Here is a 26,963-nt window from a genome sequence, read left to right on the forward strand (position 1 = left end):
GTATTAAACCTAAAACCTTGTTTTATATTAACTAACACACAGTGTTTGGTTCATTTGCTATACTTAAAGCTATATTTCATGCTACCTAAACCACTTTGCAAACACTTTTTCTTTGTCTAAACTTTAATTAGGCATAGAGATAATCATTTGCTGGTGTCCCAGTAGCTACCAGTAAATGACAGGCCTTGGTGGTGGTTATTGGGTTGTAGGGTTTCTCTGACAATCTAAAGCTATATTTATGGACCTGTTTGAATTGTTTTTACCATGCTGATTTCAGAAATAAACAAATAAACAATTGAAAGTCCAATACGGCCATTCACATTCACATGGCATTCACGTAGTGTACACTATGAGAGTACAGTATGTAAATGTCAGGGATTAACTGTACACTGTAAACATATATATATATATATATATATATATATATATATATATATATATATATATATATATATATATATATATATATTTATTTCTCCACACCTGCAAAAAGCTTTTTGTAAAGTCAACTTCTGGCCACTTAACTCCTGAGCGTGCTCAACATACCCATCAGCCGCACCAAACGACTAGCATGTATCCACTTGACTAGCGTAGATGCGCTGTTGACTCCTGCAATCAGAGGAAGTGGTGCATAAAAGCACCCCCAACTGCCTTTCCCTCACTTGAACTACCCCGCCCCCTCCACTGGAGTAATGGAAGCCGGTGTCAGGCCTGGCCGGCACGCTCGCGTCTGAAAGCCGAGCCTGGAATCAGGCTGGTGAGTGAGCGGAGAAAAGGGCTGTTCTTTTCTATACCTTGCTCCAAAACGAGCTTATCACTTCGGGGCCCCGGCAGGCAAATATGACGCCTCCGCCGGCTGAGACGAGCTTTCTGCGAGCGCTCTGTTCCATCAGGGATGTGGAAATGAAGGAGATAGGTGTGAAGGCAAAGACCATTTTGGGAGTAGCGATAAGAGTCGTATGTAATCTTCTGCTGTGGCTACTCAAAGCATAGGCTATTGTGAGTATAACAGAGTATAACGTACAGTACACACATTTCTCACACTGTTCGTTGGTTGAGTTTGAAGGGAGTTTACAAAAAAAAATAGAAATTAAAATTATTTGGCGTAATGGGTCGGGTCACATTGCTCTGCTCAGAACAGCTATTGTTGAGAATTTTTACATAAAACTCAACTCAACTCAACTTTATTTATAGAGCACTTTAAAAACAACAACAGCTGCAACAAAGTGCTGTACATAGCAAACCATTGGACGAAACAAAACACTAGAAACAATAAGACAAACTAAAATATAGGTATCAATAAAAAAATAGTATTAGATAAATATATGAGCTAAGTAAAGTAAAAGTTAAACAAAATAAAATAATAAAAACAGAAATAAAATAAATAAAACAAAGAACAAAGTCTTAAATTTGGTTAAAAGCCAAGGAATAAAAATGAGTCTTTAGCCTGGTTTTAAACGTGGACAGTGACGGGGCTTGTCTGACATAAAGTGGTAGGCCATTCCACAGTTTAGGAGCAGCAATTGAAAAAGCTCTATATAAAAATATAAAAATGAGCATCTGATTGACATTTCTACCATGCTGCATTTGCATAGGTTGCAACTGTGGCCTACATAACTATAGTTTTTCAACTATGGAACCACTAATGAATTTGTATGCGAACATACAAAACTGTTTTACATTTTACAATTTTCGAGAAAGGGTTTCCCGATGTTTTATTACCAAAAATCAACAGGCTTTGTTTTTTATTTTTATTTTTTTTTTTGCAAATAGTTGTAAATACAGATATATATTTCACTTACAGACAAAAACATTGGGACACCTGTTCAAAATAATTGCTTCTTCTGAGATAAAATAAAAAAGGAGTTCATCTTGTTTTAAAAGATAGAAGAAACTACGTAAAGAAGTAGGTTAGTCATAATGTTATGTATGCTTCACTGAGGTTTAGTGTTTGTTTGGCTGTATGTTGTATAATTTTTTGTATGCCCTAAAAAGGAATAGTAAATGTAGCCCTGTAGTAGAAGCACTGAAGCCCACTAGGCTGCCATGGCCTGAAAGTTAAGACCACTCAGAAACTCAGAAGTGAATATAAGAGCACAGAAAACAGTAAGACAGGAGGGGTCAGGTTTTGATAAAGGTAGCGGGTGCATCCAGCACAGTTGCTGAGGGAAAAAATAAAAACCTGAGGTGTAACTGCTCCGTCAGAAGTGCTAGAAAAATGCCTTCGCTCTAAAATGACCTTTAAGGGGAGAAAAAAAAAAAAGCATTTCAGAAAAGACCAGGGAAAACCGAGAATAAAAGTAAGAATAATAAATAGCACTGAATTTCTCTGCCTTAAATCCTGTGCAAGATTGTGGGTTCTGGGTGTAAGATTATGATTATTTCCCCTATCCGTTCTCTTCTCCACTAGGATCCTGAAATAGCTTCCTTATACCCACACGCTTTATGAACTCAAATAAGTAAGATGTAGCGGGCACTGTTCCAGAAACAGCCATTAAATCAGTGTTGCTCTCTATCAGAGGCGCATGTTCCGTACTTCACTGCTGCTGTGTACAGTATGTAAGGCGCCATATGTACCACAAGCTTACCTCACTAATTGGAAGTCTCACTCCCAGTGTGGGTAGCATGTGCGAGAGTAGCACTTGCCGGTTGCGCTTTTTAAAATCGTACGTTTGCGATTGCAGCACACAGTGCAGTGCCATGACATCATACGACTGTGACACTCCATGTGTGATGTTCCCTGGGAAATGCTGGGGCTGTGTTCCCATACACGGGCTGTGATCACACACACACACACACACACACACACACTGACTCACACACACACACTGACTCACTCACACACACACACACACTGACTCACACCAAAGAGACTCTCAACCTGGACCTGCACCCTACAGAGTCAGCTCAGACTCACACCTTAGAAACTTGAGACTCAACCAAAGCTTTTATCTTATTACTTGAGACTCAAGTCAGACCTGCAACACAGAGATGTGAGATTTATGCCAAGCTCAGACTACACAACATTTTTGTCCCTCACAACGTTCACCATGTCAGATTAAGCAGTTATCTTCGCTTTGCGTCATTCTCGGGGGACTGGCAACACTACACACGTTAGTCACCGACCAATCATGGTCCGCGTCCTCGCGTGAGTTCGTAGGTCATCACGGGGGAGAAGCATATATAGAATCTGTTAATCACGGCTACAGAAGCGCTTTGCTTGATGGGGGAAAAGCGACTGTGAGCTCATTCCTCGGTTCCTGGGTGACCCAAATGGACATTACAGGCTTTTTGTTCTCCAGAGAGAACTTAAGGTATGGTAAAGATGAAGCTACTTAGGTTTTAGTGAATGTAACCAGATTATTTAATGGATGAAGTAGATTATTAGATGATTATTAGATTATTCTTCTGTTTCTCTGGTCCAGAGAACTTTAGAAGCACTGTGCTGCTTTCTTTTGCCGTTTTTACATCTGTGCGCCACAGAGCGCTCTGTCTTCCTATTGGTCAGAGTCAGGGAGCAGGGGCGGAGCAGCATGTGTCAAACTAGGCGATAAAATACAAATAATTCTAACATGCTCGAGTCTTTCAGTCGGACGCTCTGACTCCGTCGCTCACGTCAAATTACTGATCTTTAACTGTGTCACACTACACGGACCTTTGTCGCTCGCCACAATGAAATCCGGATCCGATGCACGCAATGTGTCAGCGCCGACAAAATCGGGTCAAAATCGGACTAAAATTGTGTAGTCTGATCCGAGCATTAGACCTGCAACACAGAGATACAAGACTACTCTGACTTCAACCTCAGAGACTCAAGGCACAGTTCTGGCCTGTGTCCTTGAGATTTCAGACTCACCCTAGATCTAGACATATCCCAAACTACACTGCAAAACTACTTTTGCAAGACTCCAGGCATGATGTACACTTGCATTTCACAAATGCAAGACTCAAGAATCAATTCAGAATTTTAACCCAGAGACTCAAGACTTCTCAAACTTGCCAAACTCAACATCCCAAATGTTTGACACCACTCAGACCAGTTCTCCAGAATCCCAAGTCTCAAGCTGCTTCCTATAGACTGGACAGTCAGCTCAGACTTGGTTCACAGACAAGACTCGGACCTATAATTCATATTCTCAAGACTCAAGTGAAACCTGCAACCCAGAGACACAAGACTCCAAAGACTTGCTCCACAGGGACTTGAGTTTCGACTCAGACCTGCACTACAGAGAATCCACTCGAGACTCAAAATTCATCTTTACATTCCTGTAAAAACACACACACACACACTTCCATTTCCCCTCTAATCTCCCGCACTCTGCAGCATCTCCCATAATTGGAAACCATCTTTTAAAATCTTTCCCCTTTCTGCCGTGGCTGTAAATACGACTCGTGACACGTTCGCTCGCACCGAGTCGCCAAACTCAGCAGTTGTTCATCATGCTTCTCATTTCCATTCTTTTTTTTTTCCCCCGCCCTGCATCTCTACGCCCCCTTGTCGCCTGCTTCTCCTGACCAACATTCGGAAAAGCTGTAAACATTCCTGCGACGCCGGCATTAAAAATCGCCCATAAAATAAGGGACCAGTTTACAGATTCGCCCGGGCAAGCGCTTTTAATCCTCTTAAGACGTTTATTTCATTATCTAGCAGCGGTATTACGCGGGGTGAGATGTTTACAGCGGCGGGGGGAGGGTACGGGGGGTTTATAGTACAGTAAAGTGGTTTAAAGGAAATGAAAAGTGTTTGATAGTCCTGATTTACTCGGGCCGAGCGGGCCACCGTTTTCATCTGGCCGGTAATTCCACACATCGCCTCCTATTCGTCTCCGCTAGTCTGACTCGCCTCTGCTGCTGCTGCCGCCTGTATAGTCCAGCGCTTAAAAGCTCATCACACCTCAGCAACATGTTATCGCCTTCCCCTCTCACTCTCTGACAGCATCCCCTCTAATTCCCCTTAAGGATATTTGAGATTAAGGTGAAGCATGTTCGGGGATACAGAACGATTTCTCACAGGAACAGGCATGTGCTGAATGCACAATCTCTATTTTCATGTTTACAGGCATGAGTACAGGGGTGATTCTTCAACTAAATGCACTTTTTTTTCCATTTTTAACTTTTAATGGCAATGTTTGTAGATTCAAAGATGCCCCAAACTAAGCTTATATAGAATAAAAACCTTTTAGATTCAGGTAATTTATATTTGTTTGTATACATTACCAGTAAAAAGTTTGGATACATATTTTTATTCAGTATTTTTTTTTTTTAATTGTAGATTCATTTTATAGACATAAAATCAATGAACAGGCACATATGTAATTACGTCTTAAACAAAAAAAGTGTTTATCCTCCACAATAATCCCAAAGTGATTTGAGTTGATTTAATTGGGATGAGCTGGAGCTTCACAGCGCGAAGAAAAAAAAAAAAAAATCAGCAACAATTTTGTTCAGCACCTCCAGGAACTCCTTTCTTCAAGAAGCTGAGAAATCTATTCCAGATGATTCTCCCTCATGAAGACACTGAGATAACAAAACAATTGTGCGTGCTCCTGTATAGCTTTAATGTATTTAATATTACATTTAAAATGTAAAAAAATCATAAAAGCAAAGAAATCATATATTTGCCATATAAAAAAAAAATGCACATAAACATCACTTTTATGATGTTTCACTTCTTTAGATTCTCAGACATATAGACTAAAAAGGAAAAAATAGTTTTAGGAAATTTAGTCAATTTTTGGTACCACTTTAAAATAAGACTACCTTTATAAAGGGTTTATAAATGGTTTACAATTAGTTTATTAATGTTACTAATTAGGTTGGAAATGCCTTAAAAATCATTAATAATCAGTTATAACACATACGTAGAAAGGGCAACAAAGGCCAAATAGTGAACCTACAGATATCTATATTGTTGCTCCTTCTTACGTATGTGTTATAACTGATTATTGATGATTTTAAGGCATTTACAACCTAATTAGTAACCATTAATAAACTAATTGTAAACCATTTATAAACTCTTTATAAAGGCAGTCTTATTTTAAAGTGGGACTCATTTTTTTGCTAGAGATTTTTAATATAAATAGGAATGCTGTCCATTACATAGTTTGTTAACATTAAAAAAAAAAAGAATTCTAGAGTAAATGTGTTACCTGTCTTTTGGGTTCTTTGGACCTTCTTATATATATATATATATATATATATATATATATATATATATATATATATATATATATATATATATATATATATATATGAAGCCATTTCTGCATAAACTGGCTTTTCATGCAAAAGCATACCTCAGGCGGCTCTGTTTGTGGCGTGATGCAGAAATGGCTTCTTTCGCGTCACTCTCCCATACAGCTTCTCTCTGTGTAAAGTGCGCTGTATTGTTGAGCGATGCACAGTGACACCATCTGCAGCAAGATGATGCTGCAGCTCTTTGGAGGTGGTCTGTGGATTGTCCTTGACTGTTCTCACCATTCTTCTTCTCTGCCTTTCTGATATTTTTCTTGACCTGCCACTTCTGGGCTTAACAAGAACTGTCCCTGTGCTCTTCCATTTCCTTACTATGTTCCTCACAGTGGAAACTGACAGGTTAAATCTCTGAGACAACTTTTTGTATCCTTCCCCTGAACAACTATGTTGAACAATCTTTGTTTTTAGATCATTTGAGAGTTGTTTTGATGAGCCCATGATGCCACTCTTCAGAGGAGATTCAAATAGGAGAACAACTTGCAATTGGCCACCTTAAATACCTTTTCTCATGATTGGATACACCTGGCTATGAAGCTCAAAGCTCAATGAGGTTACCAAACCAATTTTGTGCTTCAGTAAGTCAGTATAAAGTAGTTAGGAGTATTCAAATCAATAAAATGATAAGGGTGCCCATACTTTTGCACCGGTCAAATTTTGGTTTAATGCATATTGCACATTTCCTGTACAATAAACCTCATTTCAATCTGTGTCCATCAGTTATTAGATATATCAAACTGAAATGGCTGTTGCAAACACCCAAATATTTACAACTAAAAATGATTAAGATTAATAGGGGTAAATATTGTATTTTACAAGGCCGTAGAAGAACCACATTTTATTCCAGAAATAACTGTATTTGTGTCTCACTCTAAATACTACAGATTTATGTCTCTGTGTCCCTACTTTAAATAAATGTACATGCATGTTCCAGTACAGCCATGCTGAGAATATGAGCTCCAGTTTGCATGCCCCCCAACCCCCCCCGCCCCCCCAGCCTGAGGCTCTGAGAGCCCTCAGTCAAATGAATGGAGGCATTGCCATCTCATCAAATCAGCCTCAGCGGCAGAACAGCAAAGCTTCAGTGGCAGCGGGCTTTGAGTTATTACTGTCTACCTGGCAAGAGGATCTACAGCCCCAGCCTTTACAAATCAAACGGCTGCTTTCCTCTCCGCTGTAGCTGTAGCTGTGGCAAAACGCTGGAGCCCCTGATTCCTGATAAACCGTGACTGTGCAGAGTCTGTGGAGCTTTGTTATGGACTTTATTGCATTGGCCTACTTGGTGCAGTTTATTTATCGAGGCTTCTTTGGATTGGTTGGACTCGGTTTTTGGAGCAGGGAGTAGAGTATTGTCTTAACCTGTATAGAACAAATTCCTCAGCAGGAACATGACTGGTGTATGTAGGGGGCAGGAGTGATCTCCAATTTATCGAATGCATGTTATTAAACAAAAGTATTGGTACACCCAGAGACTGTAAAAAAGATGGACGCCGTGTCGCCGTTCCCATTCATTTAATGAAAATGAAGCCAAAATCTTCCTCCATGTTGGCGATCCTGAAACCCGAGTCTGTAGAGCGCAGTAGAGACCAGAGGAGGGAGAAAGACTGTGGAGAGACCGCCTACTCATTTAGTGGAGCTGACGGTCTGTTATTGGTCCCGCCCATAACCAGCCCTTTTACAATAACCACACCTTTTTTGAATAGAGCTGAATAACTTCCTTAAAAACGAATTCTGTGAGAATATAAAAATGTATCAATATAAGCAGAGGTTACACTAGCTGCTGCATTTAAATAAAGGAGGTAGAATTACAGTATATTGGAAAAAATGTGATATGTGTCTGTTTTGCCATTGAAACCTATGGGGATGGGTGGAGTTACACAGCTTTCTGCAACCGAACAGCAGGGGGCGCTCGACCTGTGGTGGCTTCACTTTTGAGAGACGATGCTCTGTCCTGCTATACACAGTCTATGGGTACACCTGATTATTCATTGTTTCTTTTGAGGTCAATGGAAGTTCAGGGTGCAAAAAATAAAATCTTCCTGGGTGAACTCAGGCCACATTATATACAGAAAAATGTTGGTACATTTGTTTTTTTGAAATACGAACTGCAGTAAAATGACTCTCCTTTCTGGGTGAGCTCGTCCCAAAACTTGTCTCAAAAATTTTACTCATTGAGTTTGTTGGCCTAGAAATTGAGAAGGACAGCAAGAAACTTGGAGGACTTGTTATCAGATGAAAACTTACTGTATAAACAACAGTATTTCAACACCTCTTCATTCACTCTTTCTTTCTTTTTAAACTCTTTTTAAGAGAAATGTTGGAAGTGGGGAGAGGAGGTGTCGTAAATAGGTTCCTCACTCAACCAAAGTTGACTCTGAAACAGCAAGCAGACAGGACTCTTATTTTAGGAATTTTAACACTGAACAATCAGTACTGGAACTACATTATATAGACACAAGTTTTGGTAAACGCTTCTCAAATGAATGAATCGTTTCATTGGCTGGCCTTGCGGTTGGCTGTGTGCATGTGTGCATTTGCACAGCTGTGTTTAGTAAATCAGTTCATACATCAGAACTGGTATCCACAAACAGTTGGACACAGTGTCCAACCAAATATCTACTAGTAAAATGAAGACGTCAGATGAGCCCGACTCTATAAGGGAACGTATCTTGATTGAGTTAGCAAACTGCATTATACAGTGTGTAATGTACTGTGGTCACTCTAATAAAGTCTCACTGAGTTGAGTTGAGTTGAGCTGAGTTGAGTTGAGTGGTGGGAGTAGGAGAGAGCAGATTTAGCACTAGCTTGCTCTTGCTCTTTTGCATAAATGCATAAGCAGGTCTTCATGGTCCAGTAACCTGCTCAGAATAAGTATGTAGCTGCACCGCTGGGGAGACAGCTAACCCCGCATTAGCATTGCTATCAGAGCCGTCAGCAGCAGTACAGCAGCAGCTGAGGAAACCCTTAGCGTCCGCTAGCCGCAGTCCTGCTCAGGGGCTCCGGCTAGCCGCAGGGCCTTTAGCTGTTCTGGCCCTCAGCTTACATCACCGCCGGGCTCAAACTATCACATACATCTCTGTAGCACTCTGGTTTTAAGCAGACGAGTCGGGTGGTCATTTTGTCCGTGTCTGTGCCAGAACTGCCCGGGTGAACTGAGGTTAATTCTGCAGTGTTTGGGTCAGTCGGAGGGGGGGAAAAGAGAGGGAGAGTGGAAAAGAAAGAAAGGGAGGGAGAGAGTGAGTGAGAGAATTTAAAAACTGCCTCTTATTACATGTTACAGAAAGCAGACATGTACAGGTGTTGGACACTGAAACTGAAACACCCGTCATCATTTTAGTGTGGGATTTTAGGTTTCATGGCTAAATTGGAGCAGCCTGGTGGTGAATCTTTATGAATTGCTCATTGCACCAGTAAGAGCGTAAAGAGTGTGAAGGTTCAATTAGCAGGGTAAGAGCACAGTTCTGCTCTAAATATTGCAATGCACACTATAACATTATGGGGGACATAACAGAGATCAAAAGAAGACAAATTGTTGGTGCACGTCTTGCTGGAGCATCTGTGACCAAGACAGCAAGTCTTTGTGATGCATCAAGAGCCACGGTATCCAGGGTAATGTCAGCATACCACCAAGAAGCACCAACCACATCCAACAGGATTAACTGTGGATGCTGTAAGAGGAAGCTGTCTGAAAGGGATGTTCGGGTGTTAACCCAGATTGTATCCAAACCTAAAAACATAAAACCACGGCTGATCAAATCACGGCAGAATTGTGCAATGTGCACCTCAACTCTCGTGTTTTTCACAAGAACTGTCCGTCACCACAATCAATTATTGTGCTCTAAAACCAGGTGTTTCAGGAAAGAGTGAGACAGAGACAGGAAAAGACAGAGTGACAGAGGACAAAATTAGTAAGGTATTGACACAGAGGAAGAGAACGAGACAAAAAGACAGTATGATAGACAAAGAAAATACAAAGTGAGACAAGGAGTGACAAGGAAAGATAGAGTGAGAGGAATACAAAGACATAATAATACAGTCATAAACAGAGAAAGATGGACATAGAGACAGAGACGAAGAAGGACAGACAAACCATGACAAGGAACACATAGACAGAGAGAAACAGAGTAAGAGAGACATGCATAGAGATATTCAGAGGCAAAGAAAAGACAGAGAGAGACAAAGCAAAGACAAAAGACAGAGAAAGAGATATGGAAATAATTATATGAACAATAGAAAGATGCAGATTAAGCAGAGGGATGCAGAAAAGGTGATAGTGATATAGATAGAGTGACGGAGGGAGAGAGAGACGTTCCACAGATGCAGAATGAGTGTGAGTTATCAAGTGACACAGGGAGAGAGACAAAGCGCTGACAACAAAAGGACATCACTGAGGCAGAGAGAGAGAGAGAAAGTGATAGGGAGAGACACACTAGACAGATGCAGAGAGACGAGAGACAGACAGACACACAGAAGGAGCGGGAGAGCGAGGGTAGACCCTTAAGGGGGAATGATGGTGAGGCAGAGAGGAGCCTGATTATGTGATTTGATATAGAAACTGCAGTGAAGGTGGCAGTGCAGCTGTTTTTGAGTTGGGATGAATGGTGGTAATTGAGAAGAGAGGGAGAGAGGGTTGATTGAGGCTAGACTGGTAGCCCAAAACGCCCGCAATTAGTTATCCCCAGACGCACATCCGTTTAGTCACTGGAGCTTCGCCATGTGTTCAAAGGCCTGTCGCCTCGTTTCTAATAAATCCATCTGTCACCGCCTCTTCTCCGGCTCTGTAGAACGTCACGTCAGCCTGACTGACGGCTGACTTCAGGACAGCCTCACGGTGACGTTCGCTTTTCTTAGCATATGCTTGTGTTAAAGCTGTTTTTTTTTCCTTCCACTGGTTCCATCAGTTAGAATAAAACTAAAGAAGAGTTTGTTCTGTTCTTTAAAACTTAAAAAAATTCTGCTGTCCTATCAGGAGCTTTCAAGGTTTGCAGAACACTGTTATCTGTAATTACCAAAGATCTGGATTTGACTGTTCTTTTTTTATTTTAGGTTCTATGATTTTAAAAAAAGAAATGTTTTTTTTTTTTTTGAGCTTTTTCTTAGACTGTTGTTGGGTCTAAATACCACCCCCTGACTGTAATTACTGTAACTACTGATCACCACCTTGTTTGTTTTAAGGCCTGACTGTAAATTGTATTGGTAGTAATTGCCATCTTGTTAGGATCATACTACCGTCTTCGAACTAATTTTCGTACTAATCACCTCTTTTGTCCTAAGACCCAGAGGTGGAAAAAGTACTGAAAAATTGCAATCAAGTAAAAGTACCTTTACTTTGCTAAAATTCTACTCAAGTAAAACTACCCATCTAAAAATCTACTTGAGTAAAAGTAAAAAGTTCTCAATTTAAAATGTACTTTGAGTAAAAGTTGCATAGTTACTTTTAATTATTTAATGTAAAAAAGTAAAAAAAACAATAATTTAATTTGTTTTTATAATTGTAACTATTATTCCACATAATAATTTAGATCTTTCAGGCAGTATTTGTTCAGACCACCCCATAAAACATTTTCAAGAACAAGTGGTATAGGTTCCAATGATCCATTTTTTTTCTTTACTATTAAACGTTTATGGTAATATATGTAATTTTACAGTTTTACAGTTCATTATTATTTTTTAACTTGCCATTGCTTTGCTTTAACTGCTATTTACATGTTTTTTTTTTTACATTTAAGCAGATTGTTTAATGATAAAAATACTTACACCACATGCTTTCACAGGTTTGATGTGGAAGTTTTGCAAGCTGCAGCTCTATCCGGCGGGACAGGCACATTTTGTATTGCATGAGGACATTTTTTTTTTAATTCAGACAATTTTTCCCCCAGCATTTTATTTTTTACTCAGTAACGGGGAGTTTTCCAATGTAGCAAAGTAAATTACTTGTGTCAAAATGTACTTGAGTAAAAGTAAAAATACATATTTTAAAAACTAATTTAAAAATTACAAATTACTCATAAAATCTACTCAATTACGTTAAATTGAGTAAATGTAATTAATTACTTTCCACCTCTGATAATTACTCTGTCCTAAGATCTACCCCAGACTGTGATTGGTTCTGAGACCACTCCTTGACTGTGACTAATACTAATTAAAACCTTTTTTTTTTTGTTCTGAGATCTGGTCATAATAACCACCTTTTTGGGTTCTGAGACCTTTCTCTGACTGTGATTTGTCTGTAGCACCACCTTGTTTGTTCAAAGATCTAACCCAGACTGTGGTTGGTTCTAATCACCTTTTTTGTGATAAATTCTAATTATGTTGGTTCTAAGATCCCCACATTCCTATGGTTGCTATTAATCACCACCTTGGGTTTTGAGACTGTCCCCTGATTATGATTTGTCTAAATCGCCACCGTGGTTGGGTCTTAAGACTATCCACTGACTATTATTGGTCTTAATCACCACCTTGTTCGTGTTCTGTGATTCCAGTCTGACTGTGATTGATACTAATCACCTCCCGCTTTGTTCTGAGACCTTCTATCGACTGATATTTGTAAAAACGACCTTTTCCATGCTGCGATTGGTTCTAATTCCCACCCCTGATCGGTTTTATTCACCACCTTGTTTGTTCTAAGCCAGGGGTGTCCTAAACTTCTTAGTTTGACAACTTTTAGACTCTTTGCCCCGTTTTTGTGCGCTAGAAATGCGCAATCTCTCCGCTTTTAGACTCTTTGGTCCGTTTTCTGTGCTACAACTGCGCACTCTCTCCGCTTTTAGACCGTTTGGACCGTTTGGCCCTCACGGGCCGCTCCAAAAAAGGAAACGGTCCGCAGTTTGGACACCCCTGTTCTAAGCTTTCCCATTGACCACAATTAGTATTAATTACCACCATGGTTGTTTGGAGACCTTGCTGTTTATACATTTAAATGTAATCAGCACAACTCAAAACCTAGGTCTTATATCGTCTCTTTTTACTGTGATTCGTAGAGTTTGGGTTCTGAGACCTTCCCGATCTGTCTTTTACACAGCTACATCACTCTTATCTGTTATTATCAAAGATGGTTTTGGATGAACAGCTGGATTCTAACTGCTTGAGAAGCCTTTTAGCAGGTATTTTAATCATGCTGCACCTGAGTGCTCTAGAAGAATCTTTATTCAGATCACCTGTAGGCTTGACCTGTTGTTATAGAAAGATGGAAAGGAGCAGAGAGAGGGATAGAGAGAGAGAGAGAGAGAGAGAGAGAGAGATAGACAAACTTCATTCATAATAGTCCTGCATTGCTGAGCAGGTGATAGCGTCCTCAGTGGGCAGTACATTAATGCAGTGGATAGTATTTTCCCTGATTCTCTGCACTGATAAAGCTTCAGGCTGGCTCTCCATGTTTACAGAATGAAGGAAGCAGGGTGGGGGTCGCTGGGACCTCCATCTGTCATAACAGAGGCAGATAACGGGCCAACTCGATAAAAGTCCCTCCCCACTCAGAGCCCAGTCCCATTATGGGCCTGAAACACCCTCATACAGTCGTCCAGATAAGTCTGGAAGCTCAAAGCCAAACACTACTTTCTACTGTGGACAAATAAGAGTATCTCATATCTGATCCTTGTTGTTAGTCATTAAAATAATCACGCTAAAAGATGTGCCCTAAATCAAACACCACAACCTTTCAGATTATGCATGCTAAATGCTAAATGAATTAACTCTGAACTTCCTATATCCAAATTAGGGGTGCGCGATACAGCCCTAAAATAATATCACGATATTTCACGGTATTTTCACAATAACGATACTCTTGGCGATATAAATTAATTATTGATTTTTTTTTTTTTTTTTTTTTTTCAGGAATACACTACTGCAACAAAATGAAAATGTTATTTTATTATTGCATGTGATTTATGTCACACCCGTAATAACTGAGATATTAAAAATACAAGAATTTGATCAGATTTGCTACAGGAGTCAATGATACAGAATTATTAGTCATGTTACTACTAATAATAAAGCACTCCAAATATCCCCGTATGTCCAGGATTAAAGTAAAATAAATGATACTGCACAGATATAATCTATGGTCTCTAGTAGATATAAAATGGAAAATGAGAACAGTGTACATTTTTCTTTTGCTAAAAACAGTAAAAAAAAAAAAAAAAAAAAAAAAATAGTACCCTGATGTGATCTTTAGGGGTGGGTGATACGGCACGATATATTTAGGGTATGTTAAAAAAAAAAAATGTTGTGGATATTATCGCATAAGATATGATATGGCGATAAACCCCTAATCCAAAGTTCAATATAGATGTATATATAGCATTACTGTTACTGTAGATTTTTTGTTTACTACTCAATTACTATTCAATCTAAAGAAGGTGTGATTTACTATTGATTTACTATTGAAAGTTAAGGTTTTATCTTGCTCCTGTAAAAAAAAAAAGGTAAAATATTCATTGTAAACTAATAATAATAATAATAATAATAATAATAATAATATAATAATAATACATTGTATTTTCATAGCGCTTTTCAGGAAACTCAAAGATGCTTTACATTGCATAAAAAACACAATATGAAAATACATAGTAAATTAATCAACATCATCATCAACATCATCAATACCATACAATAGAAATCAATAAAGCAAAACAATCAATACATAAAAGATAGAAATTAATTTTTAATGAGTTAAAAACAGATGAAGAAAAGGAGAGGAGAGGAAAAAGAAGAAGCACATAGAAATGTTACATCATGTGTTGAAAGCAGATCTGAAAAGGTGAGTTTTGAGGAGAGATTTTAAAGTGGGAAGATCAGAGCAGGAGCGGATGTGTTTTGGGAGAGAGTTCCACAGGGAGGGGGCAGCTATGGAAAACGCTCTGTCGCCCCAGGTCCGGTGCTTGGTTCTACCAATGGAGAGTAGATTGGCGTCAGTTGATCGAAGTGAACGGGAAGGAGTATGATAATGAAGCAGGTCAGTGAGGTGGGGAGGGGCCTGATTATGGAGAGCTTTGTGAGTAAATAAAAGAATTTTGAATTGAATACGATGAGTGACAGGGAGCCAGTGAAGGTGTTGGAGGACAGGTGTAATGTGGTCGCTGGAGGGAGAGCGAGTGAGGAGACGTGCAGCGCAGTTCTGAATATATTGAAGTTTATTTAGGATACTACCATATCCCGATGAAATGTTATAGTTTTAAAAAAAAACAGGGTGTATCCCAACCTTTATCTACATCTCCCAACCACTCATATCCTCACCTTGTGTCACCCTAGACCTCCCCAAAGATCATTAAACAGGCAGCTTTATACCGTCCAAATCATTTACACACAGAGCTCCAGATCAAGCACAGGATCCTCCAGCCAGATCCTCCGCCCCGACTCGTTTCTTTCTTCTTCCCTGGATCCTGGCGTGCGTGCCAGCCTGTTCATCCACTGATTGCTCTTGACATTTTAATAAGAAACGCTCAGCTTTCGACTCAAAGGCTGGAGCCCTCCGTCTCTATCTATTGGAAATCACAAATGAAACGTTGGAAAGGAGGGAATTGAATGTACTGATATGAACTGGTAACGTTTTGCCTTTGATAATTTGATCCCCTCCTTTTTTTCCATTTTTTTTTTCTGTTTTCAGATAATTGCGGGTTTGTTTTTCGTCTCCCTTTGAACTGAAAATGAAGAGAAAGAAAGAAAGAAAAAAGTTGGAAAAAAAAAAACAAACTTGCAGAGAGCTGGAGAGAGGAATCATAATTCAATTATTAATAATCTAGAGCAGGGGTGTCCAAACTTTTTTTGTTGGGGGCCAGAAGGAGAAATATATTTGAAGTCACGGGCCACAGACTCTGTAATAAAACACATAATGAAATATACCACTTTAAATAATACTTTTTACTGATTACTTTCATTTACACACCATTTATTTGGCTTACTATCTTTATCTTTGACAGTGTTGTGTAAACTAAGATTTTTCAATTGATGTTTTATTTCATGATGTCTCTTAATATAAAACATCTTAATTACGGCAACTTTTAGACTCTTTGCTCTGTTTTTCTGCGCTAGAAATGCGCACTCTCTCTGTTTTAAGACTCTTTGGCCATTTTTTTCCAAGCTAAAACTGAGCACCCTCTCTGCTTTTAGACTCTTTGGCCCGTTTTTCTGCGCTACAACTGAACACTCTCTCCGCTTTTAGACTCTTTGGCCCGTTTCTGACACCTAGCGTTCAAACTTTGAATCTCACATTATAAAAACCTGCTTAACAGCGGGCCAACTTTCATTCTATTTCTAAAATACCTCGCGAGCCGCTCCAAAAAAGGAAAGGGGCCGCAAATGACCCGCGGGCCGTAGTTTGGACACCCCTGATCTAGAATATTTGCTTTGTAATTTGTTTTAACCTTGCTATGTAATAGCAATAGTGCACTAACACTAGCTCAGTTTGGTGGTTTGATTTTATACGCTTTTTGTGCGAAATCAAACAAATCACTAGTATGCAACAATGTCTACAGGGATTTTCTTTTTTTTTTGTATTTTATTTTATGACAGTCAGCCTGACATTAATTTCTGTTTCTAAACCAGAGCTTAATCCCTAGAAATACACTTTCCCATATAAAGCAAATTTGCCAGACAGCCTCTAATCTCGTCTTTGAACATCACGCCACCCTCTTTAGCTTCATGGGCAGGCACAGATATTTATCGCCCGAGCTTAGTTGAGTATACACACTCTTTTAATTGTTCCTTTGTCTGCCTCCAAATTCACTCGGAGCTCCATGCCGCCACGACTACCGTACCATCTGCTCAACACATTTTGACAAATTGTAGAAAAAAGAGAGAGAGACAAAGTGAGCAGGTAGCGTCGCAAGATGTCAAACTTTTCTCACTGCCTTTTTTTTTTTTTTTTTTGAAGTCGCCCAAAGCAATTTCAGAGCAAAGCCTCAGCCTTTTTCCATTTCCTCTTTTCTTTTCTTTATTTTTCTTTTTTCCCTCTCGTTTAAACATGACTAGAACATCGCTTTCTCATACACGTACATAAATAGTCTCGTCACGTGCCTCGTTTTGTTGTTGTTACCCACAACACAATTTAAAACACTGCTAAAAGAAAAAAAAACACTGAAAAAATGAAAAGAAGAGAACAAGAGTGGCTCGCTTTGAACATCTAACGGGCCTTTTGATTTGCGGCGTAATGTGTTTGATGGAGCCACTTTTGTGTACAAGTCAGGCAACAATCTGTAAACGTGTCTGAGTGCACTTATAGCGCTAATACAGCACATGTGTTTATATGTTATATGCTGTCATTACACATTTTTTATTAGAAACCAATAGAAATGCTCCATAATAGCTTGGAGCCCATTATCCCATTTTAGTTCTGTATCTGTTTCTCTCATAGACTGTGTATAGCTGGACAGAGCATCGTCTCTCAAAAGTGAAGCCACCACAGGTCGGGCGCCCCCTGCTGTTCGGTTGCAGAAAGCTGTGTAACCCCACCCATCCCCATAGGTTTTAATGGCAAAACAGAACAACTTTCAATCACGTTTTTTTTTTTCTAATATACTGTAATTCTACCTCCATTATTTAAATGCAGCAGCTTTAGTGTAACCTCTGCTTATATTGTTACATTTTTATATCCCCACAGAATTCGTTTTTTTAAAACGTTATTCAGCTCTATTCTAAAAGGTGTGGTTATTGTAAAAGGGCTGCTTATGGGCGGGACCAATAACAGACCGTCAGCTTCGCTCCGCTCCGCTCTGCAGCCTGTGACCTCGAGGCAGCCCTCAGGGGCGGGGTTATTTAAATGAGTAGGCGGTCTCTCCACAGTCTTTCTCCCTCCTCTGGCCTCTACTGCGCTCTACAGACTCGGGTTTCAGGATCGCCAACATGGAGGAAGATTTTGGCTTCATTTTCATTAAATGAATGGGAGCCGCGACACGGCGTCCATCTTTTTTTACAGTCTCTTTTTTCTTTGCGTACTTTACTATCCTCACTTTCTTCCTGTTCTTTAATAGTGTAGACCCCACAGAATAGACCACCACAGAGCAGCTTCTAATTGGGTGGTGGGTCATTATTCTCAGCACTGAAGTGGCACTGACATCGTGTTGACACTACCACACTAACCACCATGCCCAAATAATAATAATAATAATATTAATAATAATAATAATAGCTTCTCTGTGTGGTGGTCTATTCTGTGGCGGTCCTGATCATTGAAGAACAGGGTGAAAGTAGGATTATTAAGTATGCAGTTAAGTAAAACATTTTATTTTTAATCCAGGGGAGGTGGAGACAGTTGAGACAGTTAATAGTAACGGCTGGACTGGAAGTCATTTAGTTGTATTAATAAATATGTTGGGAATAAATTATGCTTATAATATAAAAATAAGATAAAGCATTATTAAGATAATAAAGCATTATTATCTTGAATGCCTCAAGTATGTAATTTTATTAGTAACATTATTAAATATGTAATCGCATTGCTGATTTTATACACTAAGTAAATAATGCAGTGATAAATCCAGACCTGTAAGGGCTGTTGCTCCTGTAGAGCCCGTTTTAAAGCTCTGTTCAATATCTCCTTACCGGAGGTCAGCACAGGTGAAAAACACAATTCATCTCACACACAGCAAAATCTTCAAATGTTGATTTTTCAATAAAGGGACGCCTACTGCCTTCCTTGAAAACGACTGCTTTATAAAACGGAATTGACCCTCAGCTCTGGTCCGGTGCATTATGAGGACGTAATGACTGGAATGGGCTTAATTAAATAGAGGGAGATGGAGAAAAAAGATGATTGCACTCAATCTCCGTGAGAAGTGTAAAACGGAAATCTCTGGAGGATGAAGGGATCAGAACGGAGGAGAGAATAAAGAAGGCCTGGGGTTTGTTCAGCTTGCAAGTGAACACACAGCAGCTCACATGAAACATGGATTCGTTCTATTTGATCAGTAAAGGCCACCACCTCTTACCACCTTACCATGTAGACCAGTTAGACCATGCACTAAAGTATTGAGACACCTGTTAATCCATTGGTATTTTCTGAAATTAAATGTATTAAAAAGACCTGCTTTTGGAGTAATTGCCTTTACTGTTGGAAAAGGTTACCTTCTTCTAGAATCTGAGGGATTCCTGTGAGGATTTGATTGTAGATAGCGATCAAGAACATTATCAGTATGTTGGTTGAACTGCATTTTATCTCATCCCCGGCAATAAATATTAATAATAATAATAATAATAATAATAATAATAATAATAATAATAATAAATGTACAATGTATAATCAGCTCAAAATGAAGCATCCAATTCTGTTGACTCTGGCACTTTTACATTGATGTCGAAATGTAAATGTTGAATAAATAAGTGAATAAAATGCTAACACCTGATTTAAGCACAGATTCCAAAGGTATACACAATGGTATAGAAAGTTTTATAAATCTGTACTCTATACCATTAGCCATTATCCATTCTGGCAGTAGATAGCTTCATGAATATTTGCTTCAGAGAGTCTTAATTTATTCTAAATCTAAACTCAGGGTCAACTGCATGCACATAAACTGTAAACACATATAATTATATAAAAATACCCTTTAAACTTTAAACCTTTAAAGTAATACAAAGTAGACTTCCTTCAAAACTGCCAACATTATCACTGCTTTTTTATTTATCATTTAAATGCATAAAATGATGACAATATGTACTTTAACACAATACAACACACCCTATATTTTAGAGTACTGCAATTATGAGGGAAACTGTTAAGAACAGAAGCAGGTCTATGTATTTGTACAGGGTTTAAATGATGTCTACAATCATTGGGAGATTTAAGTGCATATACTCTACTTTCTTTCTGCCGTAAAAGTCTTTTTTTTTTTTAGCTCTCTTCTTTTCCTAAAGAAACTCGCCACAACTCCACATCCTTAACGTTATTAGACATGGTGACGGAATTCATTAAAACATTTCGGCTGAGTTATCGACATGCTAGGAGACGGATCATTACCTGTGGGGCGCTCTCTGTTTTCTGAATTTCATGCTCAGGTGACCAGGGACCCACCAATGAACGCTGCACATTGATTGAAATTTCCGAGCCCCTAAACCATGTACACTTCCCCGAGCGTGTTGTTTCAGGAAGTAGTTCTTAACTGGACTTTCTCAATTTGTCACTAAAATACCTGACCACACAAAACGCATGCGTTTTAGCTCTCTCTGCTGTCAGATATGTGGGAAAAAACGTACTTAACCACATATACACAATAAAATATAGTATATAAAGTGATCAGATAAAATGTTAAAGCTAATTAAAGTTGGTTTCTGTGCTCTGGTGCTAAAGCTGTTAGACTGTGAACAGTTAGACTGCAATCTTCAGGCGTGTACTGTCACAGACTTACCTGTGATTTAGATAATTGCACAGATGTTTCACAAAATGTCTAAACAACACAGTGAGAAAAAGAAAACCTTCTCAAAACATTTACAAAAATCGTGGCAGCCAGTAAATATGTAGCCTTTTTGTGTGCTAGCTTCCTGTTTTATGTGAATTTAAGATGCATTAAACACATCAATCATCTAGTTCCCAGCACTTTAAACAACTGTGGCTCTCAACTGTGTAATTTTCTTTGAAGTGGAATAGTTTTCCATTAATCCACTCTCAAAGCCTTTGTTTGAATGGAATTGATGGAATTCTCTTTTAACTAATGTCAAAAAGACTTGCTTATGTGGTTTCTGAGCTTTTATGAAATACTGTTATCTGAAAAAATAAGAAAACTGGTCAAGCTGGTTTGCTTTTGTTTGAGTTTGATGGTTATGCTGGTTTAGAGGCAGGTTTGGTCATCTTGACCAAACTAGACCGCCAGTATGACCTTGGTGGTTCATTTGGGTGGTTGAGCAGCATGACCTGCATAACAATAGTGAATCAATGACCAGCTTATAGTATTTTACTGGTCGGATGCTTATTTTTTTACTTGGATTAGAAGCTAGAAAACTTATATGACCAGTCAGACCATCTTAGTTGGACTGCACGGCCATACTGCTAGAAGGCCATGCCTTTTGACCAATATGACTAAAAGCAAATGTAACATAAGGTATACTGATCAGGAGCTGGTTATCCAGTTTTCTTTCCAGCATAGGCTTATGTTCACCTGAGTGACCAAGCACACTCAACCTAACCAATAAGCTAGACAACTAGTATAGCCACATTTGATCACAGTGGTTGATCAGCATAACCAGCAAGACCAGACATGGTCAAAATCAAGTGCAGCAACAGAGTTCAGAAGCTAGTTTATGAGCTAGCTATCAGAATAGGGTGTAGATTTAAGCATTTCAGCCAGCTTGACCATCCAAACCCAGCTAATCCCATCCAAAACCAGCTATGTTTTGTTTTATTTGAGTAGGGCTCGTTCTTCAGACAAGAATAATATTACTTACTGTCAAAAATTGTATGGTTCAAGGCAAGTGTTTAACGATTTAACACAGTGTTAGATGTTAAGCCATGCAATGGCCTTGCTACTTAGCCTAGCTTAAAGTTCATTATAAAGCTGCATACAGAGCTTAGACTGGTTAGCCCGAATCTACCAAAAAAGACAGATCTTGGCTGAAAGTACTCTAATTGTACTTCCCAACCAACCAGGCCCTCACTGTTCCTTTTTTCCCAGCAGAGCTTTGCTGATACTCTTACTGTTGGGTCCATGTCCAGTGTCCACTCTCCTAGCTGACTTAGCCTCCAATTGAAAGTCGGTGCTAGATGTAGCTGCCTGGGCGAGCCATAATTCATCATTACTGTCTCTCCAGCCTTGCCAGGCTCTTCAATTTCAGTCTCTTTAATTGGTTGGGGTACTGTATGCTTCCACTTGACTCCTTGATAATTATTGTTGGTTCGGAGCATTCACCCTTGTCTATCAGCGGCCTGTCATCTCTCCTCCCCTGTGAGAACTTTCCAGAATAATGTTTCTTCTGGCCTTGATTATGACTGATGCTGACCACGCGAACTGCGCTAGCTCCTAGTGCCGGAAGGGCTGTTTCGTTAGCCGTTGCATCACCGTGGCTCAACTAATGTTGCTGCAAGACTGCATAAGAACAACAGCTTGTGGTTTTGTCTTCCGGTAATCCGGTGCGCTTGTGTCTCGGGCATTTTACTCAAGGGAAGGCTGCCCTCGCTAAGCTAAAATGCCAGGCTGGTGTTATTTTGTGCTAGCTCATGGCTCACATGGCCGTAGAGCTTCCTCAGAATGTCCCCAGTGCCCATTTAGCAGTGTTGGCGCCGTCCCCTGCCAGTTTGGGCCGAAAGCGCCTCCATAAACAAATCTATTATTCCCACAGTAAAGCTCTTATAGGAGATGAAGGTTCATTGCAGGGCTCGTTTTATAGGAGGACAACTGATCTTGGGTCTGTATACTATGATATATATATATATATATATATATATATATATATATATATATAACGATGAAGTGTAAAATGTTGACCACCCATTATCCATTTTTTTCGGCTCAACTGAGCATACAGGAACAATTTATAGTTCGATTACAGACTGTAGTCCTTCTAGAACAAATCTGTCACCTCTTTCACCTCTTCAATGGTCAAGATCCTACAGAACTACCACTACACATCAGCTATTATTATTATTATTATTATTGGATGGTGGGTCTTCTGAGCACTGCAGTATGCATTATGTATTGTGGTTGTGCTGGTATAAGTTGATCAGATGCAGCAGTGCTGCTGGAGTTTTTAAACACTGTGCTCAATCACGGAGCACTCTGTTAGACACTCCTAAATCTCTGCTCTATCCTGTAGATCAGGGGTGTCTAAACTTTTTTTGTTGGGGGCCAGAAGGAGAAATATATTTGAAGTCACGGGCCACAGACTCTGTAATAAAACACATAATGAAATATACCACTTTAAATAATACATTTTCCTGATTACTTTCATTTACACACCAGTTTACTTGACTTACTATCTTTATCTTTGACAGTGTTGTGTAAACTAAGATTTTTCAAATTGATGTTTCATTTTATGATGTCTCTTAATATTAAACTCCTTAATTACGGCAACTTTTAGACTCTTTGGCCCGTTTTTCTGCGCTACAACTGAACACTCTCTCCGCTTTTAGACTCTTTGGCCCGTTTCTGACACCTAGCGTTCAAACTTTGAATCTCACATTATAAAAACCTGCTTAACAGCGGGCCAACTTTCATTCTATTTCTAAAATACCTCACGGGTAAAGGAAACGGGCCGCAAATGGCCCGCGGGCTGTAGTTTGGACACCCCTGCTGTAGATAGTAGTAAAATCAGAAACAGAAGCTTTTGAATCTGTTTAATGCTCTGTTTTATTGGTCATCCTCTACTTCTTCATCAGTGGTCACAATACAATGGTCACAAGACAGTGCCCACAGGACGCTGTTAACATTCACTCACTCACTCTCTCAACCGTCCGTCTCGTCTTGTGCTTTGCAGCTGAGGAAGGCCGTGATGGATCACATCTCCGACTCCTTCCTCGAGACCAACGTCCCCCTGCTGGTGCTGATCGAAGCAGCCAAGAGCGGCAACGAGAAGGAAGTGAAGGAGTACGCACAGGTGTTCCGCGAGCATGCTAACAAGCTGGTCGAGGTGAGTCCCGGATTTATTCCACAGCATGAGAAACTCCTTACAAGATGTTCCTACCAAGCTGAGGTGGTGGATGTGTTGGAAATATGCCACTTGCGTATTTAGCTAATGGGAGAATATAAAATCGTAAGGTCACTGCATTCCTCCGTCAGTATCCCTTCTTCTTTGAACACGTTTAATGCAGTCATGCGGTCTAAGGTCAGGTATGTTTGAGATGAAGGGATAGAAACATGTTTTGACGTTTGACTTTTGGTACAATTACCTCCAAAGGTCAGAATTTAGAGTTGATATGTTCATTTACTACATTTAAGTCTGAATTTGGTCTCAGCCTTGTTTGTGCTTGGTTTTAACCTGGGCTTGAGTACAAAAAAAAAATGATTGGTCTTGACTTGACTTTACTTTGTGTATGGTGGGCGGCTCAATCTTGATTTAGTTTTACCTTAAACCACCTGCATTCTGTAAATGCCCGGGAACATCAAATTAGATGTTTCTAAACGTTGTTTTGTGTGAAACTGACCAATGGACTCTTCAGATTTGAATTGTATTTTATTCGTTATTATGTAAAAGACATTCTTAAAGACCTTTGTTGACCCCGAAGAGTTTATTTATTGTCTTGATAACAATTCTACAAAATTCAAGGTGCTTATTTATTGTTCAGCAACTTTTCCAATAATGCAAGATACCTACAAGCAACTTTAACTTTAACATCAAGTGTGTAATGCCACCTGTATGTGCACCAAACTCTCACAGAGAATAAATGTAGGTTCAACCTAGAAATCTTTTTCCAAGCTTAGCTTTCCACGGCGAGTGCAAAGGATCAACTGTTGTAGTGTAAAGCACCTTTTGTAGTTGGAAGTAACTTTTATTGGTGTTTGTGTAGGGTTAAGAATGCTCTTCTTCAATAATGTCACGCTTAAAATAATTCAATCTACGGCCGTGAACAGACCTCCAGAGTGGTGGGCAGCTTCTTTCTTTCCTTCTTTAATCATTTCCATTTCTATCTTTCTTTGTTTAGATGTATTTTATTTCCTTTTTTTTTTAAATCGATTGATTCTTTCTTCGTTTATTTATTTATTTATTTCTCTTATACACTACACAGTTCTAGTTCTTCACTTAACTCATCCACCCTCAGTTAGGGTACCTCCATCCCCTCTGTTCTGCTGGAGCTGTGGATTGAACTGGAGACCTCACAGACCTTGCAAACCTGCATTGTTAAGGCCTCTTTGGGATATTAGTGTGAATTTTCCTTCAGTTACCTTCAGAGTTACCTGAGTTAACACTGAGAGAACAATGTTCCAGGTGATTCTGTGTAGGGGTAAAACGATTACTCAAATAATTTGAGTTACTCGATTGAAAAAATTGATCGAGTAATTTTCTGTGCCTCGAGTAATGGTTTATTTAATTAAAAAAAATCAGAAGGAGGGAGGAGGCAGAGGAGGTTTTAGTTTAGAAGAGGGTATTTTAAAGCGGCGCGGGGAAAAGAGCGACAACTTACGAGGAAAAAAGGGCCAATAATAATGCAGCATTTTAGGCTGGACAGCGTATATTCACTCTTGCCTTCCACAACAGCACTTTAATGCTGCACCGTCTCAGCCGAGGACACGTTAGCAGTGGAGCAGAGAGAAGGTTAATATAACTCATAACAAATCAATGAGATTAACATTAATGTACCTTAATAACACAACAACAGCGATGTGGAGCGCTGACTATTAGAAAAACTGTCTAATGTGTGATTAGTTTATAAAAACTTACTAATACAGGCTTTATGTAATCAGTAAACACAGCGCTGAGCAGTTTATAAACTAATACAGGTCACCAGCTTGATGAGAAGCTAAGATGCACAACATAATGCAAATGTCTCTGCCTTTTTTTTATTGATTAATTCCCTATAGTTTTGATACTTACAAGAAATTATTGTTTATTTAGTTTAAATTAAATTTGTTTAAATTATTATTGTTATTTATTTAACTTAATTTCTTAAAGTACTAATTATTTATTTATTTATTTATTTATTTATTTATTTCTATTTGCAGTTTGGAAATGTTTGTTGTGAATTAAAAAATATAACTTATCTTAAAAAAGGAAATCAATTGGTTATTCATTATTAAGTGAAATGGCTTGTTTTCTCTTGTGTATTTTTAGTTGCTCTTTAAGCAAACAAATAAGTTTTATTCCGATTACTCGATTAGTCGAATCGATTTTTCAGTAGAGTACTTGATTACTAAAATAATCGATAGCTGCAGCCCTACTTCTGTGTTATCTAACCCCTGAGGATGATGCAGTAGGCCTTATATCAGTAATGGCAAATTTGCATTTAGGATCGTAGCAGGAAATCACAGGAGGAAATGGCTGAGGCAGTTTGCAGCAGCCCTCATTCTGTGACCTCCGAGTCACCGCCGCCCGGATCTGTTCTTCAAGAGATATGGAGGTTGGCTAAGCAGCTTAAGGAGAGGCTCGATGCTTATCCGCAACTCGTACGGCTTACATGTCAACCATGTTAAAGGCCTAGCGATGATGTATACCCCTCTGCAGCGCTCCAACCATCCACCTCCATCGCTTTCATTCCACATCGGAGAGCAGCTTCAACTCCCTCTGTCTGACTGTACGTCCACACGAACCCGAACGCCATAAACTCGCTCTGTCGCTTGGGGGCGTGTCTCACTCAGAACGAAACAAGGGTTCAGCCTATCTACACAATTCCTAAACATTAAACAGTCGTACAGACGTTTCAACAAACAATAAATCTTTATATAACTGTTATTAAGTGCAGTTATTTAACATAATTATTTAATATTATAATAAATGGGTTTACTTAAATGTAATATTTTTTTCCTCAATGTAGTAAAGTCAAAGTCAAAGTGTTTTTATTGTCATTTCAGCTATATACAGAGTACACAGTGAAACGAAACAACGTTCCTCCAGGGACCATGGTGCACATCAACACAGTGTAGACAGAACAATAGTGCAACAGTACAAAAGTGCAGACAGACAATACAACACAATACAGACAAAGAATAATAAATAACAAGACAGTGTGCAAATTATGCAGTGTGCAAAAAAGTAGCGTCTGCAGAACCTCGTCCGGTAGCGTGTTTTCTGGCTGATTTCTCCACTGTAGCAGGGTCTGGCAGTGGTAGAACATGTGCACGGGTGTTCCGATGCAC

General features: G+C 39.2%; 1 protein-coding gene and 1 long non-coding RNA gene across 3 annotated transcripts in view; one reads left to right on the forward strand and one right to left on the reverse strand.

Annotated features, from left to right (window-relative positions):
- Nucleotides 1-26,963, forward strand: part of ctnna2 (catenin (cadherin-associated protein), alpha 2) — a 622,967-nt gene that overhangs the window by 483,733 nt on the left and 112,271 nt on the right. For both annotated transcript variants that reach the window (XM_049472311.1, XM_049472310.1), the window contains one exon: nucleotides 23,650-23,802. In XM_049472311.1, the coding sequence (XP_049328268.1) occupies nucleotides 23,650-23,802 (153 nt within the window). The remainder of the gene's footprint in view (nucleotides 1-23,649; nucleotides 23,803-26,963) is intronic.
- LOC125787714 (uncharacterized) overlaps nucleotides 1-26,963 on the reverse strand; it is a 350,969-nt gene that overhangs the window by 275,792 nt on the left and 48,214 nt on the right. The gene's annotated exons all lie outside the window — the stretch shown is intronic.

Source organism: Astyanax mexicanus, chromosome 25, assembly GCF_023375975.1.
Source record: "Astyanax mexicanus isolate ESR-SI-001 chromosome 25, AstMex3_surface, whole genome shotgun sequence".
NCBI classification, from domain to species: domain Eukaryota; kingdom Metazoa; phylum Chordata; class Actinopteri; order Characiformes; family Acestrorhamphidae; genus Astyanax; species Astyanax mexicanus.